Source organism: Lonchura striata, chromosome 7 (genome assembly GCF_046129695.1).
Source record: "Lonchura striata isolate bLonStr1 chromosome 7, bLonStr1.mat, whole genome shotgun sequence".
Lineage (NCBI taxonomy): Eukaryota > Metazoa > Chordata > Aves > Passeriformes > Estrildidae > Lonchura > Lonchura striata.
The window spans coordinates 29,241,808-29,262,157 of record NC_134609.1 but is presented as its reverse complement, the minus strand read 5'-3'; the positions used below and the strand labels follow the sequence as shown (position 1 = coordinate 29,262,157).

Below are 20,350 nucleotides of genomic sequence, written 5' to 3'. Positions count from 1 at the left end.
AACCAATAGCCACAACATTTTACACCGCTGAATTCCCCTTAGCTGGTGCAACCTGGAATATTCAGAGGCATGTTTTTATCTTCTTCTAGCAGTTTTGCTCCTGCTGGGACTGTCACTTTGTCTCTCTCTCCATCTACACCCCACGCAACCCACTCTGCTGGTAGTTCAGGAAACCATATTCCAAGAGTTAATTAATTTGTACTGGAAAACGTCCCATATGCTACTCTTTTTGTTTATGGACGTAGAAAGCGAGTCGCAGAATTAATTAACGCTAATGCCTGTGCGTGTGTGTTGTGGTTTTTTTTTTTTTTTCCCCCCTTTCTTTTCTCCTTTCTGAACCAGAAAATGACAGATGGAGAGATCTCAGCAGGAAGTGTCCACTCCAGCTCGAGCAGCCGGGCGCCAGCATCTGGGACTGCCTGTCGGACAAGGGCGAGGAGGGCTCGCGTTGGCCGAGGGACGCGGCCGGCACCTGCTCCGTCACCAACCTGATCAAGGACCTGAGCCTCAGCGACCCCCACGGCCACCCCTCCGCGCCCCCCAGCAAGCGCCAGTGCCGCTCGCTGTCCTTCTCGGATGAGATGTCGGGCTGCGGGAGCTCCTGGAGACCCCTGGGCTCCAAGGTGTGGACGCCGGTGGAGAAGAGGCGCTGCTACAGCGGCGGCAGCGTGCAGCGCTACTCCAACGGCTTCGCCACCATGCAGAGGAGCTCCAGCTTCAGCCTGCCCGCCCGCTCCAACCCGCTCTGCGGCGGGCAGCCCAGGAAATCGGCAGCCGGAGGGCACGGCGGAGATGGGGTGGACATTCAGAGGTCCCTGTCCTGCTCGCACGACCGCTTCTCGTGCCCGGAGTCCGGCGCGCCCTCGGCCAGCAGCACGCCCGCCTCCACGCCGGAGCTGGGCCGCCGCGCCGCCGGCCTGGCCCGCAGCCGCTCCCAGCCCTGCGTGCTCAACGACAAAAAGGTGGGAATCAAGCGGAGGAGGCCGGACGAGGTCCAGGAGCAGCGGCCCTCGCTGGACCTCGCCAAGATGACCCAGGTAAGAGGCGGCGGGGCCGTCCCTGCAATGGCTCAGGAGGCTTCAGCGCGCCCAAGGTGGGTGTGAGGCATGAGGAGTAATGCGGGTGTGATGGGGAAACGCATCCTGCTGTCCAGGCAGAATAACCCGTTCCCTTCCAAGTGGATTTCTTTGGAAAATTCATGTGTATCTCCTCAACGCTTTTTTTTTTGCACACCAAGTGCTCTGTGTTGTCATTTCCTCCTGGCATGGGTTTTGAGGAGGAATGTGTTAAACCCCACATTTTTGAGTTCAGGGCAGAGGAGCCTTGGACCTGCCATGGTGAGGTGAAGGCAGCACCCCAAGGCCCCCAGCCTTGGCTCTGTCAGGTGCAGAATTCTTACTGCTACAGGCTTTACTTGCTCTTAGGCTCTGTAATTTTCCACTCTAGAGATGTTATCACGTTTCATTTTCAGTTGCAAACACAGAGCACAGCCTCCCTCTTCGATCTGCTGAGCGGAGCCGGATAACAGACCTGAAACACAAATCAGGGAGGATTTTTCTCCTTGGTCCTCTCCCTGCTAGACCAGGTGACAGGACATTAGCAAGAGACAGAGCAAGAGGCTGCATTGAAGGACAGTGTTTCCCTTCCACACTCATAAGATTTCCTGCAGTTTTATGATTTGACATTTCCCACATCAATAATTTACACTCACAAAGTCACCGTCAGCTCAGTGTGGAATGGAGATAATGGGGGGGGTGTGAAGGCCCCAGGGTTCTTATTGTGGGAGCAGGGGTGCCCTGGCCACTTCCCAGGGTGGGCTGTCACCTTCTGCTGGCCTTAAAAATTCCCCCGTGGTTTCATTTCCGTGTGATCACCTGCTGTGCTTCATCCCAGAGTCACCTGTGTTGGGAGTGTTTGCCCTAAAAGTTTTTTGTAGTGCTGGGGCCAGCAAAGCCTGTGTGGTGCAAGGCATCCCCATGTTGTCTGCAGGGAGAAATTCACAATATGGGTGAGATCCAATATTGTGTGTGCATTTTCACCTCACAAGAACACGATATTTTATGGTGTTCTGTGCTGAAGGAGTGCAGAGGGTGCTTGAAGGAGTGCAGTGGTATTGTTGGAGGAAGAGATCATCTTTTCCTCCTCTAGAGGAGCTTGGAGGATAAAAAGGGTGAAGGAGTCACATATTTTGGTGAGATCAGGCAAAAAACACGAGGATTGCTCTTGTCTTTTCATAAATCACAGCAACAACAGTGATTATTATGCCAAGCTTATTTTATTAGATAATAAGCTGGATGGACATTGAAAACCACATACATATGTTGTTATATTTTACTAGTCACAGGGTGGAATAGCACAACTGCCCCCGATTCTCTCTGTACAAGCAGACAAGCATTATTTCACTTTCCTGGAAGTGTTCAAGGCCTCATTGGATGGGGTTTGGGACAACTCGGTCCAGTGGAAGGCATTCCTGTCCATGGCAGAGGCTGGAATGAGATGGGCTTTAGGGACACTTTCAGTCCAGACCATTCTGTGATTGTCTGGTATGATGGACAAGGAAGGAAGAGACTGTCCAGGCTCCGGCTGGAGAGATCTTTGTTGCCCTCTGAGGATGTTTTGAGGCAGCTTCTCCATTGCATCAGTCCAATTTTTGTTGGCTGGTTTGAAGAAATGGGCTTGGCCTAGGAGATCCTGAGGGTCAGCAGGAGCTTCCCTTTCCCTCCAGTGGATGCTGAGGCCAGGCACATGTTTATAATTTGGATGGCCACGGCTTTGATATGGGTGGGTGATCCAAGGATGGCAAAAAATCCAATCACTTGGATGTCAAAAAGCAGCTCAGTCCACGTTCCTGGAAAACCCTCAGCTTGAGGAATAGTTGTGTTTTCTCTGGCTGCTGTCCCCCACATCAAAACATCTTCCAAAGTGAGAAAGCAGTGCCTGAACGCTCAGCATTGCTCAGTGTTGGGGTGGTTCATCCTCTGGGGGAAGTGGTACCACAAGGAAAGGCTTGGAAGCTCCACGCTGTGTGGCACAAGCTCTGTGGGAATGGGGAAGGGGTTGCTTGGTGCAGCATCTCTCCTGATGTAGGTGGGCACCCCCTCTCCCAGCCCCTCCTGTCCCTCAGGTCCAGGCTGGGTGGCCGGAGCCGCTGCCCAACGCCCGGCGTTGCTACAACCAACAACCAACAACAGCATCACTAAGGAACTCCCCAGTGGGATCCAGTCCAAGCAGCTCCCATGGATATTTTGAGTTTCCAGGCAGCAAACCCAGCCAGGCTCAGGTGCCCGTGGCAGCGGGTGAATCCCCAAGGCAGGAATGTGCAGGGTGTGGGCAGGCAGGGCTGGAGCAGAGTGGGAAGAGAGGGGTTGGACTCTATGGTCTTGAAGGTCTGTTCCAACCCCGTGATTCTGTGAAAGCAAAGCTGTGCAAGGGCCAGGGTTTCAGAGCTGAGGGCTTGTGGATAGCAGCACTGGCAGGCAGCTCTTGGCGTGGGAGGACTGGCACAGAGGGACGAGCAGGATGAGGCAAGTCACAGGGAGCATTCTTGCCTTTGGTGGGGCATGGTCAGAGCCCTCCCCAGGATGGGAATGCCAGGAAAACCAACTAATTCCTCGTGGGGAATAAATGTGCTCGACAAAACCTTGCACATTTGGGTATCCCACAGGCTGCTTTTAATGCTTTCAGCCTGGGAGATGCAAAGTTGGGTGATTTCAGAATAAGAGCTGAAATCATGGCAAGTGTCTTTGTGGCTGCACATGTGCTCAGGTCTGGGTTTATATGGGGTAGAAACACCTTCAGCCAAAGTGTCCAGACTGGACTTTCCAGTTATCCACAAAGAATTCACTTTTCAGGTGGGGAAACTGAGACATGGAGCTTTCCCTGAGTCCCTGGGTGCTGTTGTCAAAGTGGGAACTGAGCTTTGAGATGCTGGGTACTGGATCAGCATCTGGCTCTGGCAGCAGATCGGTTAATTTTTCACTTGTGCTGGTAACCACGTGTGTTTGTAGGCCTGGAACTTGGTACCATAATCAAAATAAAAATAATTTGACCTGAAATAAATGTTTTCTTTATACCGGGAGGGATATTTAGGCCAGGCAGGAGGGGAGGGAACTGCTCCTGGAAGCAATTACATGGCTACATAACTGGGCTAATTAAGAGAGAAATCTAAATGTTGAAGTTAAGCTGGCAGGAAAAATACTTAGGAAAATATTGCCTTTCATTCCTCAAAATCCTGGTTGTGTCTCTTCTGTCTGCAATTCCCATAGCCCAGAGAGGGAAGGTGAGCCCATATCCCTCCCTTTATTATTTGCTCATATGGCACCAAACCAGACAGGCTTCAACTTTGGGCAGGAACCAAACCCTGCAGATGGTTGTCATTGAAATAGCAACAATTTTAAAAAGCCACAGGCACCACGACAATCCTTCTGCTCCTTTTAAATGCACATGAACTCTTTGCCTTGTGCCTCTTTGCCTTCAAACTGGGAGTGATCAGGGGGGTCTCGGGTGACGATGAGGTGTCATTAAATTATCCCAAGTCTGGAGACAGGTGAGGTGGGAAGAAGCTGGTTTCTATCTTCATCCCAATCAAGGAGAGTTTGGGTACCTGGCCTGGCATTTCTGACCTCCTTAACATGAGGACAGGAACCATCCTCTCATTTCAGTGTAGGGTTTGGGCTTGCTTTCCATCCTCAGCTGTTATTCCTTCTTTCCACGTGAAGCACAAGCCCGAGGAGGACACATCCCACCTCCCTGATCCAGCAGCTGTTCTGGCAGAGTGGTAATGAATCTCCTCACAGCCTGCTCTCCTTCCCAGCATCAGTGCTCTCGGCCTCACAGCCCCAGGGACTGTCTCTGTAGTGGCAGGCCAGGATTAGAAATGGTTGGGATCAGATTTTTCCATGAATTGGGAGGTTTTCCAAAGAGCTGGTTTTCCTTTTTCTGATGTGGGTGCATCTAAAATGAGAAGAGTCACAAAGGTCACAGGAGGTTTCTTAGACCCCAGAAGTCCTCCCAGCTGGGCTGATTTTGGCAGGAATGAGTGGTTTTACCCTTTGCAAGTGACTCGGAGAAGAATTAGGTAAGAAGATGGATTTTTCTAAAATAAAATCACACTCTGTCAGGGATGCTGTGTGGTAGAGAGATACCCGCTGGGTTTTCCTCCCCCGTGGTGTGGTGGATTCTTCTCCAGAGGAGCTTGACATGTGCCACCTCCACATCTGCTGCTTTCTGACATCCTGGTGTGAACATTTCCTGGGATCTCAGGCATTGTGTGCCGAAACACCTCGTGGCAGCACAAACATTGGGTTTGGTGGCTTGGCTGAGTCATTGACGGGAAGCTGAGCCATAGGCCAGCCCTGATGTTGGGTGTGCAGATTGCCTTCCTTCACACAGGCTCTGGGCAGCTGCAGGGGACACATGACACGTCCCTCACACCAGGGACTGCCACCCTCAGTGGGAATTTGCAATAATCCCCAGCTGTGGCCACGCAAGCCCTCGCTATCTCTTCCCCATTCTGCTTCCTGCCGTCTAAAATTTTGATGTGCTGGTCACTGAGAGATTTCAATTTGTGTTAGGATGGTTCTAAACACAGCCATCCTTTATACAGATGTGCTTTTTTTAATGGATAATTTATTTTTATATCTGTATTTATTTTTATATACATATATATATAAGAATATATGTAAATGTTCAAGGGCAGTTTAGATACAGTTTGGAGCAGCCTGGTCTGGTGGAAAGTGTCCCTGCCCAAGTCAGAGGTTGGAACGTGATGGTCTTTGAAGTTCCTTCCAAGTCAAACCATTCTATTTTTCTAATTTTTAATGTATATATGTATTTGTTCAAGCCAGCCATATTCCCTGCAGCACAAACCCCAGACAGGAGTAGCCCTGGCTGGAAATGGAGGGTGGTGCTGTAGAGTTTGAAAATACAACTTTCCATGAAAAGAAAGTCACAAATACCTCAGTGGCATGTAAGGCTTTGCACTGCTGACAGGAATTGTCAGATGTGATGAGATACTGTAGGATCTGTGTATTGGTAGCAAATCAAGGCTTGGAGGTGGCTCTTGTGCCCCATTTCTGATGGTTCTTCAAGGTTTTAGTCCCTTTGTGAGCCTTCAGAGAAGCTACAGTTTGAAGAGCTACGTCTGTCCTAACAAATGCTGTACTCCTGGTCTTTTCCTCCTGAGTTTTCTCTAATATCCATTTAATTTTCTACAAAGTTTGTACCCATGAACACTGAGGATTCCCAGGTATCTGTCAAAGTATTTCTCCTCTGTGAAGCTCTATATTAAAGAATGTCTTGCAGTATATGAGACAGGGAGTAGCTACTCTAGAATAAATAAAGCAATTAAAATACAATTTTGCTCTGCATCTCCATGGTTTATGGAGAGCATCCTGTGCTCATGGGTTCATAACTTCTTCCCTGTGAGGGATGGGTGGATGAGAGGGTGCTGGCAGCAGTGGGCACAGTGAGGAGGTGGTGAGGGTGAAGCCCTGGGTGTGCCTGGTGAGGGTGAGTTACAGAGAGGACTTTGTGCCTGTCGTGGGAAGGGTCTGGGCACAAGGGGACCATTGACGTTGTTCCCTGGCTGCCTGGACAGACAGAGCCTTTCACAGGGTGACTTCACTGCCCTACGAGGAGCACGTGCCTCCAGAGGATGGAGTCATCTGCACCAGGGATCACAGGAGCATCCCCCTGGAACAAGGACGTGTGGTTCTTGTGGTTTTCAGAGTTAAAATCAGCTCCAGCCTGGGCTGGAGATCCAGAAGGTCTCCAGACACAGTGCAGTGTGTAATGCTCGTGATGGTTGGGAGCCTGGCTGCCCCTCTGCCTTGTTTTCCCTTCCAAATTTAGGAATGCTGGCAGTTTCCATGAGGATCCATGCACACAGGAGTTTGTACACTCCCAGAGCTGAAGTAAGCAGCCCACCAGTTTGAAATGTTTCAGGCTGGCCTTGGCACTGAGTGGGAAGAAGTTTCAAACTGCAGGGTGGGAGAAGGGACCTTTCCTCTCTGAGCACCCAAGTTTTTTCTTGGGGGGTAAAAATCCCTAATTTTCACACAAGAAGATTTTCTGTTTAAATTTTGGCACCTTTCAGGCTTGCTGGAGAGGGCAGGAGAGGTGGCAGTGACCTGGGTTGGCATCAGCACCCTCTTGAGCCAGTGACAAATATTTCCAAATGTAGTGATAGGCAAAATAACTGGAGGTTTTAAATTCCATACGTATCCCAGGAAATAGTTTGCTGTTGATGTAACTTCTGAGAGAGATTCCAGCATCCAAGCCCCAGTGTTTTTTCAATAAACAGGAATGAGAGTCTGCAAAGGTCAGTTTGTGGCTTGGTGGGAAAAAGCCTTTGGGTGAGGATCAAAAGGAACTGGTTTGAAGGTGGCAGGGACACCTTCCACTAATCCAGGCTGCTCCAAGCCCTGTCCACAACCTGGCCTTGGGCACTTCCAGGGATCCAGGGGCAGCCACAGCTGCTCTGGGACCTTCCTACTCACACAGGGAACAATTCCTTCCCAAAATCCCATCTAACCCTGCCCTATGGTGGTATGAAGGAATGCCCCCTTATCCTGTCACTCCTTTGTCTAAAGCCCCTCGAGTGCAGCACCTTCAGGCACAGGAAAGGGCTCTAAGGTCTCTCCCAGTTCCATCCCATTCCATCCCCTGCTCCTGGCTGCATCTCCTGCTCCTGCCTCCATCCTCCATCCCCTGCTCCCAGCTCCATCCCACCACAAGGCCCAGGGATGCAGGGTTGGGTGCTGCACTCACACGGGAGGACAGGGCTGGGAACACAAACAAAGCTGGGCAGTGTCTGTCCCAAACATGGACAAAATCCAATTGTATCCCGAGGATGCACATCTGATTCACCACGTGCTGATTAACCCTCCCATCCCCAGGCTTGTGTGCTCTGTGACTCCAAAAAGCACAGGGATTCACCCTGGAAGGAGTCAGCATGCTCAAAAGTTGCATTTTGGCTCAAAAAAAGCCAAAAGGGATTTTTCATGATGGTTTACAAAAGAAGCCCAGCACTCTAGGAGCTACTGGGTTAGATAGGAGCTACTGGGAGTTACTTGGAACCACTTACCTTGCAAAAATCTCCCAAAGCATTTCAGGAAATGTTGCTAAATAAATAATAAATAAATAAATAAGGGCCCTTCATTTTTCCTTTCCAGAGAAAGATGCTCAGGGTTAGCCCGAGGCTGAGGCTGTGACAGAAAAGTGAGGTGTATTTCAAGTCTGCATTGGATTTGCAGGAGGTCTTGGGTAGGTGGGCGCAGTGGGTGCAGGTGCCACACACTCTGGATTTTTGGTTATCCACAATGTGATTTTATCCCTTTACTTGCTGCTATTCTCTTTCTAGTGCTGCTGAAACTGTGACATCAAGTTTGGTGTTAATTTTTATAAGGTCTTGCCTTATCATTTTGCCCCTGAAGTGAGACCCACAGTGGCACAACAGAAGTGTTACTTCTGTGCTGAAAATTATAAAGTATAGAAATGGAGTAGGGCTGAGAAAAAAAGAATAATTCCATATTAGTGATGTTTCATCCTAACCTGGGATGAGTCAAATCACTGAATTTCCCTAAAGATGAGCCACTCCAAATCCTGGAGTTTTGGCAGCTCTGGGGACAAGTCATGTTCAGGTTCACCCTTTTTCACGGAAACCCACAGCATTAAAAACCATCAGTGGGTGAGCAGCCCTGCCACTGTCCCCACTGGACTCCTGGCAGTGCTGAGTGTGTTGGCATGAGGAGCCCTGTTGGTTTTTGGTTTCTTTTTAATTTTTGTTACGTTTGGGATTGAAGTGTTAGAGACGGTATTTTGTGTTTAGGTTTAGATGTTTCTCATTTTTTATTTGGAAGTTGTGAGTTTTATAGTATTTTATTAATAAGTTAAAAAATGGTTAGCTATTTTTATATAAGTTTCTTTAAGGTTAAATTATTTAATTAATAAATGATACTTAAATTATTTTTATTTTTAATTTAATAATTAATTATTTGAAGTTTGTAATGGGGATTTTTTGTTTAATTATCAAATATTATTTAAACTCATGAAGAAGAAGGTGAAGAAGAAGGTAAAGAAGAAGGATTAGTTATTGGTTTTAAATTTTTATTTTAGTTTTTTATATATTACTATATTTTAAAATTTTAAGTTTTCTTTTTAGTGATATATACTTCTCTATACTATATATACTTCTATATACTTCTATAGTATACTATACAGTATGCTATATATACTTCTATGAACTTGTAATCTTAGTGTTCTTATTTTTGGAAGTTTTCTCTATGGCTTTAGGTCAGATGTAGTCTTTTCTTGGGGGTTAGAGTCTGCTAGTATAGAAAGTTTAAAATTCTCAGTATCTAGGACTCTGAGAGGTCCTGCAGTGCCCCAGGGGTCTGGATCCCAAGAGGATGCAGAGGAGGAGGCAGAGCTGAAAGGCTGGCAAAGGCAACCTGTAAATAAAGAAATAAATATACAGTGATCACTAATGACCTGTTGGAGCAAATGGATTTTTCCAGCTCATAGCAAGAGTTTTGGTGTCTGTTAGGGAAAATATTTGTTTCTGGCAGGAAATGAGGGTTTCCTCCAATTATTATCATGACTAGGAATGGGTTGGGAGGCTGTGCTGGGGCTGGGTCCCCACGTGTGGGATGCTGTGGGATGCTGAGCTCAGGTGGGACAGTGGAGCCCCAGAGTGACTCTCTGATTCCCTGCATTGCTGTATTTCTCTGGGATTCCTGGGATTTGTCTCTCCAGCTTTGCCCTGGGGCTCTGCAGCACCAGAGAGATTCCCACTGGTGGGTCACACAACAGACTTTTCTTTTGCTCCCTGAACATCCTCACTGTCACTGAGGCAGTGACATACTCCAAAGAGAGAGCAGAACTCTGAGTAAACCCAAATTATCACCACAGGCTCCAAAGGCAGCATCAGTACTAATGACTTAAAGCCTCCTTGCTTTTTTGGTTTTGTTTGTTTAATACTGTGGTCTGAAGTGACTTGGGGGGATAACAGACATTTCTGAGCCTGCTTGTGATAGCTGGTTTTCACACCAAACAGAATAAAAGCAAAATTATCTGCTAAATGCACCAAATAAGCACTGGTGCCTGTTGCAAAATGAGGATTGGGGCTGAGTAAAGATGTTCTTAGTGAATGAGGAGGGAAAAGCTGGGAAGGCAGACCCTGAAAACCAGGGCAGGGGTGTGGTACCCACCAGGAGCAGGGCAGGGAGCCATCCCCTGTTCTGGGATGCTGCTGCAGGCACGTTCTGTAGCACCTTGGCCTGGTGGAGGCTGTGGGGCTGCCTGTGAACCACTCAATGCCTCCATAGATAAAATTTATAAAGAAAATAGAGTAGCAGATGAGTTTGAGCTCCCTGACATGGCAACACTGTGCCTGACCCAGCTCTGCTCTGCACCAGGCACACGGGCTGCTTTTGCTTTTCACACTCCCCATCACTGCCTGTGTTTTCCTTCCTCAGGTATTCCAGCATTTCTTTCCCAACACTTCATCCCTCAGAGCTCCTTTTGTGGGAGGACAGGGTGGGTGCAAGCCCCCTGACCTTCCCCAGAGGCAATGTTGATATTGGAAACCATGTGGGGCAGTGGTCACCAGTGCTCCTTGGGGTAAGGCGGCTGTGTCTCCCTCTTTTTGGGGAGGCCAAATTGCAGCAAGGGAGGTGCTGGTGAGGCTGGGGCATCACTGAGAATGTGCTTGTGCCAGGGCCTGGACCTGCTGGCAAAGCTGCTGAGGTGCTCCTTTGTTATAAGGAGGAGAACTGGAGCCTCAGGATTAAGCCATGCTTGCTGCAGCTCCCTCCTCGTGTTTCTTCCATCTCCACCCACCAGGAAACCAGGCTGGAGATGGAGTTGGAGAAGGTTGTGGGTGCCTCAAAGGCAGCACAGAGCTTTGAACCTGAGTGATGTGTGTGTGTGTGCACAGCCCAAATCACAGCAGCTGCCGTAATGAAGTTCTGCAGAGCTTAAAAACCAACTCAAACCCGTTTTCCAGTCTCATTTTCCAGTCTCAAGCACCTCTCCCTCCTCCTCAGCAGCACGGATGAGCGCTTTCCCTGGCACAAATGTCAGGCAGGATTTACCGTGATGGAACAACCAAAGCATTTCTATATAACGATATAAAGATAACAACTCAGGCTGGAGGTGTTTTACTGGAGATGTTTGCCTCGGGGAGTGGTTTCAACCTGAGCCAGGCAGAGAATCCCCCAGTGGAGGTGACTTTGCTGGCTGGGGAGGGCTGGCAGAGGCTCATCATTCCCACATGGAGCTCGCTGCCCGCTTCCCCCTTCCCTTCTGGCACCGGCTTATTTTCAGTTTTCTGAAGCAACTGCAGCCCAGTGTGCTAACAGGAGGTGATGACAGCTTGGGAGGTAGGGCCAGTGCTGCTGACAGCTCGTGGCGTTACACCTTTCCTGGGAAAATTGCAGCAATCACCTGGCAGGGTGAGGGGGAAAAAAAAAAAATAAAAGCGTTTGAGCAAAAGCCGTGATGCCCACAGGGATCACAGTCCTGCTGATGTTGGTTCTGCTAGAGCCACCACGTTTGCAGGGATGTGTTTTGAGGAAGAGCTCACAGCTGGGTGTTTCACCACGGGGAGAGTCAGAAGGAGGAATGTCGCTGTGGGATTTCTCCAGCTTGCTGTCGGGGCCGTGCAGCCCCATCCCTGTTGGGACACGTGCCTAAGGGGAGGGAAAACCTGAGGAAAAGGATGGATGTGAGGGGTCAGCCGCTTCCTGCAGCCTTCTCTGATGGTAGCCTTGGTCCTTGCACAGTGTGGAGCATCACGAGACCCTGTGGGAAGGAGAAGTAGCCTGAGCTTGGTCACCAGCATGCAAGAAGGGCTTTGATCTGGAGCAAACCTGCAGCTTACTCCAAATGACCAAGGATTTCTTATTTATGGATATTTTGAGATGATTTTTCAAGTACTTCCATTAGCAACACCGCATTTTCTCTCTGAGGGCTTTATGCAGCGTGCTGAATTAAGATGGTTTTGGAAGGGTTGGGGGAAGAAAAGGCAGCACCTCAAATGGTCAAAAACGGGTCCTTGTGCTCAGTAAATGTGGTTTTGGTGTAAAGTGCATTACAGGTGCTCGCTGGGTGAAGTCAGGATGGCCAGAAACATCTCCCAAAAGCCATCTGTGTTGGATTCCCAGTTTCCCTGAGACCAACAGGACTTGAGGTGCCTGATACCCCTTTTTGTCTGGCACTGGAAGCCAAGGTTGGGGAGAGGCTCGGAGGGGGGAACAAGCTCCGCATTGTGCCACCAAACCTGCTCTTTTCTGACATCAGTAGAGGACTTGAACACCCGGTTTCTCCAGCTCAGCACCTCAGCACGTGCAATAATTCACCCAATAAATAAAACATGAGCAAAGAACCCTGGAAGGGCTGCAGACAGACACTGCATTGATGGTGGTGGCTGATCCACTGCTGCTCCAAAGCCAGCCCGTGGAATGCTGGCTTGGTGATCACCGTCCTGGGGGGGACCCTCCTGAGCCCAGCTGCTGCAAGGTGAGCTGTGGGATTTTGTGGCAGCCAGTGCCTGTGAAAACTTGCTTTCTGAGCTGTCAAACCTGCCTCATAGGGAGCGTCCCTGACCAGCACCCTCTGCACGTGGCCTTGCTCCACCAGCAGCTGCCGCAGCACTGGGACCGTCAGAAGAGGTTTTCCATCCTCTTGCATTCCCTGGAATGACTCAAGGGTTGCAGCATGTGTGGATTGGAGCAGGGAAAAGGAGCCTGTTGACTTGGTTCCCTTGCCACAGTCCCCTAAGATGCAAAATTTCCCTGAAAGTCAAGTAACTTCATGGCCGTTCTCTGAGACGTGTCCGAGCTTGGAAACACTTTTCTTTTGGATGGGAAGAATGTGCTGGGGACCTGTTGAGTTACCCTCCAGTCTGCATTCTCCTTCATTCACCACCACAGGAATCACTCATCTCCTCTGAAGCACTGGAGAGCATCTCCCATCCTCTCAGGATGCTCTGTCCCACCTGTAGCAGCCCAACCTGTCCACACCTGGGTACCAAACCCTGGGAAGTGCCTGATTCAGGAGATGAGCTCGATTAAGAAGGAGGAAAATTAACATTCCCAGAAGTGCCAGAGTTTTGTTTGTAGAAGGGATTTGCACTTCTGAGAGGGCTGTTGACTTTCAGGAGACCTAGGTTTTTCAAGTGCCTAAATCACTGTTAGAAATATGCTTGCAAATTTTGTGAAGTGCTTAGAAAATATTTCTACTATGTCCTTGGGCCTTCTCCAGTGGTAATTATGAGTTGTCCATTAACCACAGTGTGCAGCTCTCTGCCTGAAGCTGTTGCATGCTCAGCACCCAGAAGGCAAAGGCACAGCTGGGATTAAAGAAGAATATGCCCAGGATGACGTGAGGGCTGGGTGCAGTTGCATACTTGGAGAACAAATACCCTTTTTTTCACACGGGCTTGGGGCTTGTGGGTTTTTGAAGGTTTCAGAGACTGAAGGACGTGCAAAATGTAGCTTCCCCCAGCTTGGGCAGTGGCCAGCTCCTCCTGGGGCAGCAGAAACCTCTGCTTAGATAGGGCAGCCTCTGCAGTGACTCCTTTCACTGTGCATGGGGCAGTGCAGCACCCAAAGCCTCTGAGCAATGGTCCGTGGGTCCAACTCAGCACAAGGCCCTTTGATTTGTTAGGAACTGATTGGGGTGTGATGCAGAGCCCCTGCATCTCCCTTAGGGGCTCTGTAAATGGGTGATCTTCCTTCCTTTACAGCCTGGGGTAAGTTATTGTGGTGGAGTTTCTCCCAGCTCACCTGGATTTGAATGAAAAAACCCTCAAGCCAACGTACCTAATTCCCAAGGAATGCCAGTGGGGATGTTTTGGAGCGAGGTTGTGTCTCAGGCTGTGTGTTTGGTCCTGAATTGGGCCAGCCAGAGCAGATCCAGGCAGCAGCCCTGTCACTCTGTCACCAGTGCTCTGCTGGGTACTGAAGTTCTCCTGGCTCCCTCAGCCACCCCGGTGCTCCAGACCCTTCCCTGGCTCCATTCCTTCCTCTGGACACTCTCCAGCCCCTCTTTCTTGTCATGAGGGACCCAAAACTGACCAGTAACAGGTGAACATCTCTAGCTAGTGAGGGGCTGCCTTCCTATCAGGGATTTGTGGAATTCCCATTCAGGCCTATCCCATGGGATGTGTCCAGGCCAAATGTCTGAGACGTGAACACTCCATCACACACTGGCTTGATGAGAGGCTCCACAAGCTGCTGAGATCCTCCTCAGTCTCGCTCTGCTCAGAGCACACACTCTGCCACTGGCATGGCCTCGTTATTTCCCTTGGCACTCAGTAATGAGGGTTTAGTTTGTTATTTTAAAAACCAACCCGGGCTAAAGGCATTCCCTGGCAGGTGAGCACGCTCGTGGCCGGGCTGCTTCTCTGGGATGTTCTGTGTGCTCTGCTCCAGAGGGTTTGGAATGCCTGCATGCTCCTTGTCATTCTCAGGGTTTGAAACTGTTTAGAAGACGTGACAGTACATAAACTAAATAAAGTTTCTGGCCAAGGTAACCGGGCGTGGAGACTCAGGGAACAGCCATGAGCCGTCACAGAGGAGGGTTTAGCAGGACACAAGCTCCAGCGACTTAAAGAAAGTGCTGAAGTTTCTCTTGGCTAATAAGGGGAGTTGTTGGAAATGTTCATTCATTTTTGGTGATCTCTGATCTGCCTCAGACATGGAACTGGGTGATGCATGGGGTGGAGATGGTGATGGGACCGATCCAGAGCAGGCTGGGGGTGGTTTTGATGTTTTTGCCTTTTGCAGGGGTAGCGAGGCCACAGGACCTGCCATGGATGGGGGGTGGAGGGTTGCAGCATCTGTCCATCTCCTGGGGACCTGCTGAGTGCTCCTGCTGCTCTGCTTGTTTTCTGTTGGGCTGCGGGAGCTCAGGTCTGGGATAGGGAAGACTCCCAGCTCATCTGGCGCAACTTCTACTCCAACTTCAGCATTCCACCAGCCATTCCTCAGCTGCCTCTCTGCCTTTGCCTCTGCAGAACCGCCAGACTTTCAACAGCCTCAGCTGCCTTAGCACCACGGCCGAGGACGGCTCCCAGCGGCTGGCGGGTCCCCAGGCGTGGACCGCGGCCCCCGAGGTGATGCCGGGCAGGACCCCCGCCTGCACCCCGGTCCCGGAGCCACCGCGGGCCAGGCCCGATGAGCGCCGGGCCAGCAGGGATGACCTGTCCTGCGAGGAGGAGGAGGAGGGCGCCGGGAAGGAGGAGGACAGGGCGGCCTGGCGGAGCGGCGGGCCGGGCACCGAGAGCCTCTTCCAGCTGGATGGAGAGATAGACATCGAGCAGATAGAAAACAACTGAGGAGGGAGCAGCTCTTCTCCCCCTGGGGGCTGGGGGCTGCCAGCAGAGCCAGGGTGGGCTCCTGGTTGCCAGCGAGTTTGTGGGATCCTGTCATTGCTCCCCTTCTGCCAGCCGGAGGGGATGAAGCAGCTTTGCCAAAATTTCATCAGGTATTTAGAGGAATTCGTGTGCATGCGTGTGTAAACCTTGAAATTCTTTGTAACTACTGTAGCCAGAGATCAGCCAGGCCGAGGGAAGTGCCTGTCCCACAGGGAAACCAGGCACGGGGATCGCCAAAAACTCAGAATCCACGAGTAAACGGCTTTTGCCAGGACACGGGTGGAGCTGATGGAGCTGGCCATGCTCCCGCAGGTCCCACCTGTGCTAGTTCAGAAAGGGGTGCACAAGGAGAAACCACCACTCCTGGGACTGGAGGAAGGGGGGAAAAGCAGAATATTGAGATTTGCAAATGAGCACTGGCTGGTGGCCGCCGGGGTGGCCACGGTTCCTTTTCTCCGGCCACATCCCGTGTGGCCCCAGCACCCTCCTTGCTCCCCACGTCCCTGGCAGTGCCATGAGGAGGAAATCACAAGTGAAGTTTTGCTTAAATTCAATAATGGCAAGAGCTGGATTTTTACTCCTTTATTTTTAGTTTTCCTTTTCCTGATGAGGAATTAAACAGATCCCTGGCCCACGTGGGGCGGCACCCGCAGCAGCGCTTGCTGGGCGCTGAACGGGGATGCTCAAATGCCTTCCTTCCCTTCTTTTTACTTTCCCAGTCCCCCTCTCTCAACTCTTTTGGGGGAAAAAACCCTACTCAGGCTCTGTGCCACCCTCACTTGGGTTCCCAACACCCTGTTTGGAGCAGGGCTGGGCTGTTTACCCATTTACCAGCAGCTGTGCCCACTTTGCTACCCAGGGCACGGCTGCCACCCTCTTTTTTTGGCTTTACTGTGAAGGGCTGCCTGCCCAAGGCACGTCGTGGAGGGGTTACTTGACAAAGTCAGCTGGCAAAAGGCTGAAAATCCAGGTAGCAGCACTGAAAGCTTTTCCTCTTCCTGTGCCTTTTTAAAGCACAGATAAAGTGGTGACCATTATGTTTGTACGACATGAATCCTCTTTGCTAAAAATAAGCTGTCCACTTGCTAACAGGTTTAGAAGGACACATATTTCTTTTTTCTCCCACTGTTTTTATTTTTATTATTTTGTTTAAAGCTCTAGGAAACTGTACAAATGGCTTCCAGCATCTTCTGGATTCCTTCTGCTGGTTCCTTCAAGCTCAGGGGTCACTTCCTGAGCTTTGCAAATGTGAGAAAGGAAAAAAAAAACTCCATGATACCAAGAGCAGCTGAAGACAGGACATTTTTAATGGGGTTCAGCAGCACCACTGGCAATGCCTTGAGGGTCCATACCTCGGAAAGGCTGAGAGCTGCTGGTACAGGTTTCATTCATCATTTCTGGTTATATTAGTGCACTTTTTTCTGCAGTGGTTTGGGACGTGTGTGGCACCTCCCACCACAGTGGAACCCATTTGTTGTTACCCCTGTCCTGACACTGCTGAGGTTTTGCTGATGGCTGTGGCCATGTCCACTCCCTCCAGGCAAGCAGGACAAGCCCCAAATATTCAGGGAAGGGATGACAGGGATGTCTTTTCATTTTGGGGAACCCTCCAGCTCTTTTAAAGTGTCACTTTATGCATCACTTATAAAAAAATACATCCTGGGTTAATTTTTATCCCTCCCGTTGTGGAGGGTCCAGCCACGCCAGTGTTTTCCCAGGCTGCTGCCCCTCTGTCTGTGCCCCTGCGGTGGCACCCTCACAGCAAAGTTCCTGGCTTTGAGTCTTCCTGATGCTCCATCCATCCCTCCCCACCACTGACACGTCCTGGTCTCGGGGCACACAGCTCCTGCTGGCCACAGGCCCCTCCTCAGCTGAGCAACAAAGGGCAAATTCCCCCAAATCCACGTCTGGCTCCGGGTGGGCTCTCACGGGGGCATCCCCAGGGCTGGAATTCCTAAGGGCTTCTGTTTCTTTCCAAGGGCTGCTCCTGGTGCCATGCTGACCCCCCAGAGCGGGAAGGTGGCCAGCAGGCCACGGCCCGGCTGTCCTGGACGTAGCCGTAGCATTCAGTTTACATTCAGCACAACCCGTTTGCCTTACTAAAAATGCTTCTCCAATGAGTCATGGCCTTATACTGGGCACGTTGGCGTAGGCACAGACTACAGTTAGCGACAGTTTTGAGGCCACAGTGGTGTTCTGTTGGGTATTTCTCATTGGGTTTGTATGATTTCATGTACTTATTCTCAGTTTAAGAAAGCCTTACTTTAAAATTTTTTTTTCTCTCTCTCTCTCTCTGTAGAGGTAAAACATTTGTGGATTTATATATATATAAATATATATATAAATAATTAAAAATAATAAATATAATATAGTATGTGCCTCAGATTCAGGGGACATCCTGTTGATTGTAAAGTCAGAAGTGGCGTTGCTCCCCTGGTGTCAGGAGATCTGTCCCCTACGCAGTGGAAGAGCAGGGCATCCCTTGAGGGTCTTGCTCTTGGTTTGTAAAGGACTTCACCTATTACACAGATGCTTTGGGAGCCCCCAAATCCCCCGGCAAACCCCTGCCGGCTGCCAGAATGTGATACTAAAGTCATATGCAGACAAGGGATGTTATTCCTTGCTAGGTAGCTAAAATAGGTTCATTATTATGAAGGGACTCAGTGGCTTGTCCAAGGTGTGACCCAGTCTGGGCAGCAGCTGTTTTGGGAGGACACCAAAGCTGTGGCAGCAGCAAAAAAAAAAGGTTCTTCATCCTGAAAAAAATAGGATTTTAACACAGAAAGTCTTAGCAGGCACACGGGAGTTTGCTGTGTGTTTTGCAGATGTAGCTCTTTGAGCCTGTCCTATGAAAGAGTACATTAAAAAAAAAAAAAAAAGAAACCAACGAAAAGAAGCATTTGTAAAATAGATTGTAATTTTTCCACGTGCTAGCATAGCCTGTTTGGCCAATAAAATTGTGTTTCAAGTGCATTGTTCGAAGCTCCTGGCTGCCCAGGCGAACAGACTGACGTAGGATGTTCTAGGATTGTAGCGGTGCTTTGCAGCGTGTGTGAGTTCGGTGTTCAAGAAAGAAAAAGAAGAGGATGGCCAAATGAAAAACAAAACAAAACCAAGCAGAAAGATGGGAAGAAGAATAAAAACAAAGCCTTCTGAAGCTATGACCTGTAGTAGCCAAGTCTCGCTGGCAATTGCACAAGCGCCGCGGGCCGTGCGTGTCCCGGGAGGGGCTGCCCCAGGTGTCCCCTCCACGGGCGGGCGAGGAGGCTGCTCCTGCCCCCCTCCATGACTTGATTGCACTAGAGCAGCTCAATCTCAGGAAATTGCTTGTTACTTTTACTGTGTAAATAAAGCTTCCTGGTTCAATAAGCCGCGTCCCTCCGCTCTGTGCCGTCCCCGCGGCCGGGCGCGGCTCTGGGGTCCGGGGGCGTTGGGGACATGGCTGACCCTTGGGGTTGTGGCACTGGTTGGGGTTTGATGGGGTTGGAGTTTGATGGAGACCCTTCCTCTCCTCTCCTGGCTGTACCTCCTTGGCATCTCTATAGGTGCTGGGAAGGGATGTCCCAAAAAATGGGTGGGGGTTAGGTAAGCCTTCACACAGGACCCTCCCTAGGGGTGTCTGTGTAGGAAGGGTGTCCCAGCCATGGGTTGCACAAGAAAATGGACATTTTATAATATTCACGCAAACACAGAGATGCTGCAACCCTCCCCATGGTGGGGGGACATCTCCCCATGCCTCCTCCACCCCCTGCCTGTCATTTGGCTTTAACACAGCCAAAGACATAAACAACAAAATGCAAATTGAAGTGCCAAGTAGCACCTCCTTCTTTGTGTTTAAGGACAAACATAATATCCTGCCTCTTAAAATTTAAATTCAAATCTAAACTCAGAGCCCACAGCAGGCCAAGGGCACATAGGGGTGTTAAATAAATTCTTGGGGAAACAGGGCAGTATCTCCCTGCAGCCTTTGCAACCCAAAAAGGAAAACGGCTGCACTTCCTCCAGCAGGCAATGTAAAAGGTTTCATGACAGATGGCAGGATGTTTATCTGCCTAAACTTAATCAGATTGAAGTGATAGGCTTAGTATAATAGAACAAAAAAAAGGGAAGAATTAGGGGTTAAAAAGAAATTCTCAGTAATCCATCACAGCCTGAACGTTTGACCAGGGTTTACAGCATCCTTCCATGTGTGTGGATGCTGACAGTACCATACACTTTGGCTGAACCACTACCCAGAGGATAGAAGATGCAAAAACAGACCCAAAAAATTGCACTAAGGTCATTTTCCCAGATGTAGTTTATTTTGTTAGAACTTAATTCCCAGCCCCCTTTCCCCTGCTGTCCCCAAGGGGTGCTATGCAGCTCCAAGGCCAGCTGGTAGCTCTGAAAAACAAGTGTTCCAAAACTCCAGAAACACAGAGCATCATTTTGGTGTCCTTCAGTCACTGGGGTCATCTTCAGCTGTTGGGACTGCTGGAAACAGAGCTGGAATTATCCTTGACCTGCTTGCAGGCTGAATGCAGTGGCCAGCAAATGCTACCTGAGAGTATGGATATATATATTAAATATATGTAACACAAACATAATTACATGATTTCCATGGTCCCCTGGAGATCTGAAGCAGGTTAAAGCCTAAAGTCTTGCCCAAAGCCCAAGGGGGTAAAGAGCTGCTGATATGTTGATTAAAAGGGGACTTTAGCCTCTAAAAGGTGACCTTTGCAAACACTACCATGTGTCAGTGAGGGTGGGAAGAGGACTTGCAGGAACAACCCCTAATCTTTTCATTTTTTGACCCATTTTGAGCCCCTTCCATGCTCTTGCCAGGTGCAGCATGGCCAGGTGTTACCACACGTGCTGCAACAGCTGCACTGCAAAACTGACAGAGAAACTAAAATCCCTGGGGAAGGGCTGCAGTGCCTGGAGGCAGGGAGCAGCTCCTTTCAGAAATCCTTATTCTGATTAGCAGGA

General features: G+C 49.8%; 1 protein-coding gene across 2 annotated transcripts in view; it reads left to right on the top strand.

The window, feature by feature from the left end:
- FAM53B (family with sequence similarity 53 member B) overlaps positions 1 to 18,751 on the top strand; it is a 45,754-nt gene extending 27,003 nt beyond the window's left edge. For both annotated transcript variants that reach the window (XM_021526360.1, XM_021526361.2), the window contains 2 exons: positions 343 to 1,037; positions 15,023 to 18,751. In XM_021526360.1, the coding sequence (XP_021382035.1) occupies positions 343 to 1,037; positions 15,023 to 15,343 (1,016 nt within the window). In that variant the 3' untranslated portion in view covers positions 15,344 to 18,751. The remainder of the gene's footprint in view (positions 1 to 342; positions 1,038 to 15,022) is intronic.
- The last annotated feature ends 1,599 nt before the right edge of the window (positions 18,752 to 20,350 follow it).